Genomic DNA, 8,610 nt, shown 5'->3' with positions numbered 1-8,610 from the left:
GAGAGAGAGAGAGAGAGAGAGAGAGCGAGAGAGAGAAAGAGAGAGCGAGAGAGAGAGAAAGAGAGAGAGAGAGAGAGAGAGAGAGAGAGAGCGAGAGAGAGTGAGAGAGAGAGAGAGAGAGAGAGAAAGAGAGAGCGAGAGAGAGAGAGAGAGAGAGAGAGAGGGAGAGAGAAAGAGAGAGAGAGAGAGAGAGAGAAAGAGAGAGAGAGGGAGAGAGAAAGAGCGCCGTGCACGACGGGAACCGGGTCGACCGGGACCGGGACCGGGTCTACACCAGCAGGACGAGACAAACACACAAACAACCGAACGTCAACAAAAACAAGCGGCGATGCAAAAAATAAAAAAATAAAATAAAATCTTGATTTGCTCTATTTATTGTCACAAAACAAAACAAGCAGGAAATTGATGATTCAATGACTTTGATCACTTCAAAGAAAAGAAAGAAACAAGAACTGGGACGTTTGAAAGCTTCATGAAAACGATGCAGAAGAAAACAACCTGAGGAAGGAAAAACGAGCAGAAACGATTCATTGATTGAAGTTAATTAACAGTTTGAGGATCAGAAAGACGAGATGATTAGAGCCCCCCGGGGGGGGGGGAACACCGTGGGGGGGGGGGGGACACCGTGGGGGGGGGACACCGTGGGGGGGGGGGGGGGGACACCGTGGGGGGGGGGGGGGACCAGATCAGATGTCAGACTCGTCCTGAGTAAATCGGTTCCTTCATTAAAACGAGCCAGAGTGACGTTGATGTCTGGAGCTCTGGCGCCCCCTGCTGGAGGGGGGGGGGGGACTGCAGTCTGACCAGGTCTGGAGGGGACCAGGGTCTGTAGGGGACCAGGTCTGGAGGGGACCAGGGTCTGTAGGGGACCAGGGTCTGGAGGGGACCAGGTCCAAGGTTCTTCCACCGCTCCGGTTCTCAGGATGGAAGTTAAATGAAATGAGAGAGAGAGAGAGAGAGAGAGAGAGAGAGAGGGGGGGGGGGGGGAAGTAAAAGAAAGTTCTATTCTGGGTTCTTGAACTAAACTTCTCCTCCTCCTCCTCCTCTCTCCTCCTCCTCCTCCTCCTCCTCCTCCTCCTCCTCTCTCCTCTCTCCTCCTCCTCCTCCTCTCCGGGGAGGAGCTCCGGGTGTCAGCAGGAAGTCACCCGGGGAGGAGCGTCATTCAGCGGCTCTTCCTGTTCCTGCAGACCGGCTCGGACCGGGACTGGACCGGGACTGGACCGGGACTGGACCGGGACTGGACCGGGACCATGGCTGAGGCCGTGCTGGTGGACCTGCTGCACGACTGGAGGCCGGAGGAGGAAGAGGAGGAGGAAGAGGAGGAGGAGGACGGCTCACCCCGTCACGTCTTCCTGCTGTGCGGGCCCTCCGGCCCCCCCCGGGGCCCCCCCCCTCCTCGCCCCCCCGGGGCTCCGTGCTGAGCGGCGGCCCCCCCCGGCCCCCCCCCCCGGGGCTCCGTGCTGAGCGGCGGCTCCACGGCGGAGCTCGTGTTCCGGCTGAAGGCGGCGGTGGACCGGCTGCAGCTCCGCTCGGTCCGGGTCCTCACGACCCCGCGGGGCCGCGAGCTGCTGCGGCCCTTCCTCCTGCTGCTCTTCACCGACATGTACCGCGTCACCTACCGGCTGCGGGCCGGGGCCCCGGGGGGGCCGGGGGGGGCGGGGCCCGGGCGGGAGGAGGTGCAGGAGGAGGTGCGGCAGTTCCTCCAGCGGCTCCCTCCTCGGGGGGGGGGCGTGTCGGTCCTCAAGTCCTCACTGATCTCAGGTCAGGACCGAGCTGTGGACCGGGCTGTCCAACCTGTCCTGCGGCGTTAGCCCCGCCCACTTCAACACCTGCTCTAATGACGCGTTATTGGGCTTGGTGATGACGTCACCACAGAGCCAGGTCTGCTGAAGCGGGGAGGACAGGTTGGACATCCTGGTCTCGTCCTCACGTGTCTGTCCTCTGATCTGTGGAGACAATATTGTTATGATCATAATATAATAATATTCATCATAACAGTAAACAATCAAAGTGACAATATAATAATAACAACAACAATAATAACAATAATAATAATTATTATTATTATTATAATAACAACAATAATAATTATAATAATTATAATAATTATAATAATTATAATAATTATAATAATTATTATTATTATTATAACAATAATAATAACAATAATAATTATAATAATAATAACAACAATAACAATAATAATAATAATAATTATTATTATTATTATTATTATTATTATAACAATAATAATAACAATAACAATAATAATAACAATAACAATAATAATAATAATAACAATAATAATAATAACAATAATAATAATTCCAGTAGAAGCGATATTAAAAGGTTCCCAGTAGAACCGGTCTTGGTTTGTGACGATGTTCTCCGGTCCTCCAGACGTCTTCGCTCACGGCTTCAGTACGCGGCGCTGGCGGGCGTGTCGGAGGTCCCTACGCTCTCCGCCATGAACCTGTTCAGCAGCCGGAGCAGGAGGGACCCCGTCGCCGTGGTGACGGAGAACCGGCGCCGCCTGGCGCTGCACGCCGGGTTCCACCCGCTACCGCTGCGTCCTGGTCAAGGTATCAAGGTACTGGAGGGCGGGGGGGGGGGGGGGGGGGGGGGGAACCCGGGGAACCCGTCACGACTGTGGTTCTCCTGCAGGTGGACCACGCCAACGCCGTCTGGGTTCTGGGGAACCCGGAGCCGGAACGCTACGACGCCATGGTGACGGACCGGACCGACGTGGTTCTGGCGGCGCCGGGGGCCGACTGCATGCCGGTTCTGTTCACTGACCCGGTCCGGAGGGTCGTCGGGGTCGCTCACGCAGGTACGGCGAGGAACTAGAACGTTCTGGAGGCGAGGGACGTTCTGGAAGCCTGGAACGTTCCGGAGGCCTGGAACGTTCTGGAGGCCTGGAACGTTCTGGAAGTCTGGAATGTTCTGGAAGCCTGGAACGTTCCGGAGGCCTGGAACGTTCTGGAAGTCTGGAATGTTCTGGAAGCCTGGAACGTTCTGGAGGCGAGGAACGTTCTGGAAACCTGGAACGTTCTGGAGGCCTGGAACGTTCTGGAGGCCTGGAATGTTCTGGAAGCCTGGAACGTTCCGGAGGCCTGGAACGTTCCGGAAGTCTGGAACGTTCCGGAAGCCTGGAACGTTCCGGAAGCCTGGAACGTTCTGGAAGCCTGGAATGTTCTGGAGGCCTGGAACGTTCTGGAGGCCTGGAATGTTCCGGAAGCCTGGAACGTTCCAGAAGTCTGGAATGTTCTGGAAGCCTGGAACGTTCTGGAAGTCTGGAATGTTCTGGAAGCCTGGAACGTTCTGGAGGCGAGGAACGTTCTGGAAACCTGGAACGTTCTGGAGGCCTGGAACGTTCTGGAGGCCTGGAATGTTCTGGAAGCCTGGAACGTTCCGGAGGCCTGGAACGTTCCGGAAGTCTGGAACGTTCTGGAAGCCTGGCACGTTCTGGAAACCTGGAACGTTCTGGAGGCGAGGAACGTTCTGGAAGCCTGGAACGTTCTGGAGGCCTGGAACGTTCTGGAGGCCTGGAATGTTCCGGAAGCCTGGAACGTTCCAGAAGTCTGGAATGTTCTGGAAGCCTGGAACGTTCTGGAAGTCTGGAATGTTCTGGAAGCCTGGAACGTTCTGGAGGCGAGGAACGTTCTGGAAACCTGGAACGTTCTGGAGGCCTGGAACGTTCTGGAGGCCTGGAATGTTCTGGAAGCCTGGAACGTTCCGGAAGCCTGGAACGTTCCGGAGGCCTGGAACGTTCCGGAAGTCTGGAACGTTCTGGAAGCCTGGCACGTTCTGGAAACCTGGAACGTTCTGGAGGCGAGGAACGTTCTGGAAGCCTGGCACGTTCTGGAAGCCTGGAACGTTCTGGAGGCCTGGAACGTTCTGGAGGCCTGGAACGTTCTGGAAGCCTGGAACGTTCCAGAAGTCTGGAATGTTCCGGAAGCCTGGAACGTTCTGGAGGCGAGGAACGTTCTGGAAACCTGGAACGTTCTGGAGGCCTGGAATGTTCTGGAAGCCTGGAACGTTCTGGAGGCCTGGAATGTTCTGGAAGCCTGGAACGTTCTGGAAGTCTGGAATGTTCTGGAAGTCTGGAATGTTCTGGAAGCCTGGAACGTTCCGGAAGTCTGGAATGTTCTGGAAGCCTGGAACGTTCCGGAAGTCTGGAATGTTCTGGAAGTCTGGAATGTTCTGGAAGCCTGGAACGTTCTGGAGGCGAGGAACGTTCTGGAAACCTGGAACGTTCTGGAGGCCTGGAACGTTCTGGAGGCCTGGAATGTTCTGGAAGCCTGGAACGTTCTGGAGGCGAGGAATGTTCTGGAAACCTGGAACGTTCTGGAGGCCTGGAATGTTCTGGAAGCCTGGAACGTTCCGGAGGCCTGGAACGTTCCGGAAGTCTGGAATGTTCTGGAAGTCTGGAATGTTCTGGAAGCCTGGAACGTTCTGGAAACCTGGAACGTTCTGGAGGCGAGGAACGTTCTGGAAACCTGGAACGTTCTGGAGGCCTGGAACGTTCTGGAGGCCTGGAATGTTCTGGAAGCCTGGAACGTTCCGGAGGCCTGGAACGTTCCGGAAGTCTGGAATGTTCCGGAAGCCTGGAACATTCTGGAAGTCTGGAATGTTCTGGAAGCCTGGAACGTTCTGGAAGCCGGGAACGTTCCGGAGGCCTGGAATGTTCCGGAGGCCTGGAACGTTCCGGAAGTCTGGAATGTTCTGGAAGCCTGGAACGTTCTGGAAGCCTGGAACGTTCCGGAAGTCTGGAATGTTCTGGAAGCCTGGAACGTTCCGGAAGTCTGGAATGTTCTGGAAGCCTGGAACGTTCCGGAGGCCTGGAACGTTCCGGAGGCCTGGAACGTTCTGGAAGCCTGGAACATTCTGGAAGTCTGGAATGTTCTGGAAGCCGGGAACGTTCCGGAGGCCTGGAATGTTCCGGAGGCCTGGAACGTTCTAGAGGCCTGGAACGTTCTGGAGGCCTGGAATGTTCTGGAAGCCTGGAACGTTCCAGAAGTCTGGAATGTTCTGGAAGCCTGGAACGTTCTGGAGGTGAGGAACGTTCTGGAAACCTGGAACGTTCCGGAGGCCTGGAACGTTCCGGAAGTCTGGAACGTTCTGGAAGCCTGGAACGTTCTGGAAACCTGGAACGTTCTGGAGGCGAGGAACGTTCTGGAAACCTGGAGCGTTCTGGAGGCCTGGAATGTTGTGGAAGTCTGGAATGTTCTGGAAGCCTGGAACATTCCGGAAGTCTGGAATGTTCTGGAAGCCTGGAGCGTTCCGGAAGTCTGGAATGTTCTGGAAGCCTGGAACGTTCCGGAGGCCTGGAACGTTCCGGAGGCCTGGAATGTTCTGGAAGCCTGGAACGTTCCGGAAGTCTGGAATGTTCTGGAAGCCTGGAACGTTCCGGAAGTCTGGAATGTTCTGGAAGCCTGGAACGTTCCGGAGGCCTGGAATGTTTTGGAGGCCTGGAATGTTCTGGAAACCTGGAACGTTCCGGGAGCCTGGAACGTTCCCGAGCTCCCGCCTGTCCCGCAGGCTGGAAGGGGACTCTGCTGGGCGTCGCCATGGAGACGGTGAAGGCCATGGTGGGGGGGTTCGGCTGCAGGGTGGGGGACGTGGCGGTGGCGGTGGGCCCCTCGGTGGGCCCCTGCTGCTTCACCCTGGACCGGGCCGAGGCCCGGGCCTTCAGCCGGATCCACCCGGACTGCGTCCCCGACCCGGACTCGCCGCGGCCGCACGTCGACATCCGCCTCGCCAACAGGTGCCGCGCCGCCGTTCCCCCTCCCCCCCCCCCCCCCCCCCTCCTCGCCTCCAGACCTGGGAAGTCCCACCAGAGCCAATCGGAGCGTACTTCCTGTTTCCAGGCTCCTCCTCCAGAGGGGCGGAGTCCTGCCGGAGAACATCCACGACGACGCGTCGCCGGGCCGCCGCGCCGTGACGCTCTGCACCTCCTGCAACCCGCAGCTCTTCTTCTCACACGTCCGCGACGGCGCACACTTCGGCACCCAGGTGGGCTTCCTGTGGATCCCGGGCGGAGCGGCGGTGGGCGGAGCAGTGGGCGGAGCAGTGGGCGGAACGGCAGTGGGCGGAGCGGCGGTGGGCGGAGCCGTGGGCGGAGCAGTGGGCGGAGCGGCGGCCTCCGGACGCCTCCAGGCTCCAGCAGGAACCCCGGAGACGGACGGAGCTTCTGCTGCTTTCGGCTCCGACGACGTCCAGAGTTTGTAAAAGTTGTCCAGCAGTCGCGGTTAACAAGTGCAGCAGGAGGACAGGAGAGTGTCAACATGTCCTCTGGCCAGCAGGACAAACAACAACAACGAGCTGCGCCGCCCCCTGCTGGACGGGCGGAGAAAAAACAACGTCGGCACTTAAACCTGCTTTTCTGAGAAACAAGAAATAAAACATGTTTGACCACATTTCTTTTAATAAAACATTGAATAAAGTCTCCTGGTGTCGCCCCCCCCCTGCCCCCCCACCCCCACAGTGTCCCCCTGCCCCCCCCCCCAGTGAACCAGACAAAGAACTCAGACGTCGGAGGGATTCAGACGGTTTTTATTCTCTTCGGTGTTAAAAAGCCCTTTTTTCTAGAAAACAACTAAAATATATCAAAGAAAGTTTCTTCACTTTTCATCATTTTTCTTCTCAAACAACAAAAATCCTGAAGTTCCTTCTTTTCAAGGTCAAGAACTTCAGCGGAACTGAAGCTCGACGCCGAGGGAACCAAACGACTCACTGAGGGAACCAAACGACTCACTGAGGGAACCAAACGACTCCGAGGGAACCAAACGACTCACTGAGGGAACCAAATGACTCCGAGGGAACCAAATGACTCCGAGGGAACCAAACGACTCACTGAGGGAACCAAATGACTCCGAGGGAACCAAACGACTCACTAAGGGAACCAAACGACTCCGAGGGAACCAAACGACTCACTGAGGGAACCAAATGACTCCGAGGGAACCAAATGACTCACTGAGGGAACCAAATGACTCCGAGGGAACCAAACGACTCACTGAGGGAACCAAATGACTCAGAGGGAACCAAACGACTCACTGAGGGAACCAAATGACTCAGAGGGAACCAAACGACTCACTGAGGGAACCAAATGACTCCAAGGGAACCAAACGACTCACTGAGGGAACCAAATGACTCCGAGGGAACCAAACGACTCACTGAGGGAACCAAATGACTCCGAGGGAACCAAACGACTCACTGAGGGAACCAAATGACTCAGAGGGAACCAAACGACTCACTGAGGGAACCAAATGACTCAGAGGGAACCAAACGACTCACTGAGGGAACCAAATGACTCCGAGGGAACCAAACGACTCACTGAGGGAACCAAATGACTCAGAGGGAACCAAACGACTCACTGAGGGAACCAAATGACTCACTGTGGGAATCAAATGACTGAGAGTAACCAACTGACTCGCTGAAGGAACCAAACGACTCGCTGAGGGAACCAAACAACGTTTCCATGGAAACGGGGATTGTGTTTCCGTCGATTCCACCGATTTTACTGAAGCTGGTCAGTCGGCGGTAATCCAACATGGCCGACATGCGAGGTCGTCCATAGAAAAGCAGCACACTGAGTCTGGGGGGGTCGAGGGTCTTCAGGCAGTGGGAATCGAACCGGCGACCAGGTGATGCAGGAGTTCTGGTTTTCCATTTGAACCGTCACACATGTAAACTCAATCATCCCGTTTAATCCAGATTGGGATGACGAGTTCATCTCTGCAAACACCTTTCAGCACAGACCGCCAAAATAAAATACATTTAAAAAGTTTAAAACACAAAATGATGGAAAATCCCATCCCAATAGAAGTTATTTTCAAGTCTCCTGGACATTTAAGATGCTTTTGTTTTTTGTTTTTTGAATATTTGGGTTTTAAATAAAGTGAAAACCTGAAATATTAAACCGTGAAAAACTTCTATTAACTATTAAAGTTCCTCAACACTTTGTTTTCTATTAACGTCGTCTTAACGGCAGAAATACTGCATGAAGTAATTAATACTGAAGCTCCGTCGTGTGTGTGTGTGTGTGTGTGTGTGTGTGTGTGTGTGTGTGTGTGTGTGTGTGTGTGTGTGTGTGTGTGCTCTTTCTGAAAATGATCCGTAAGTAAACATTTGTATGCAGTTTTAACAAATGATTCTAATCTAAACGAAAACACATAAAAGAGCCGGAATAACTAGAATTGTTTATGTTTTTAAAAACAAAGATAAAATAGATTGAACTAATCAGAAATGAATAAATAAATAAATTACAGTAAAATGACTGAACTAGTTTGTAAAGACGTTCTTTCAGGAAAATGCAAAATAAAAAATAAAATAAAAATAAAAACAGGAAAAAAAAAATCACTAAAAATAAAGAAAAAGGAAAAAAAATGGTCTGAAAAGAGAAAACGGGTAAAAAAAGAAAGAAATGTAAAAAGAGAAGCCTCGTTTATCTAAAGCTGCTTTAACGTGAGGAAATAAACAAATAAACAGCTAAAGAGGCGAAAATGTAGAAAAACAACTAAAAAGAGGAAAATGTTTCTAAAAAGAGAAAAATGTTTCTAAAAAGAGAAAAATGTTTCTAAAAAGAGGAAAATGTTTCTAAAAAGAGAA

General features: G+C 53.3%; 1 protein-coding gene across 1 annotated transcript; it reads left to right on the top strand.

Annotated features, from left to right (window-relative positions):
- Positions 1 to 2,296: 2,296 nt before the first annotated feature.
- lacc1 (laccase (multicopper oxidoreductase) domain containing 1) lies at positions 2,297 to 6,409 on the top strand. Its single transcript, XM_080497859.1, is given in 5 exon segments — positions 2,297 to 2,432; positions 2,435 to 2,590; positions 2,665 to 2,830; positions 5,542 to 5,767; positions 5,871 to 6,409. Coding segments are annotated over 5 exon segments (960 nt in total). The 5' UTR covers positions 2,297 to 2,381; the 3' UTR covers positions 6,232 to 6,409.
- Positions 6,410 to 8,610: the final 2,201 nt, after the last annotated feature.

The sequence above is a fragment of the Blennius ocellaris genome, assembly GCF_963422515.1.
Source record: "Blennius ocellaris genome assembly, chromosome: 6".
NCBI classification, from domain to species: domain Eukaryota; kingdom Metazoa; phylum Chordata; class Actinopteri; order Blenniiformes; family Blenniidae; genus Blennius; species Blennius ocellaris.
This window is presented reverse-complemented; position numbering and strand designations above follow the sequence as displayed.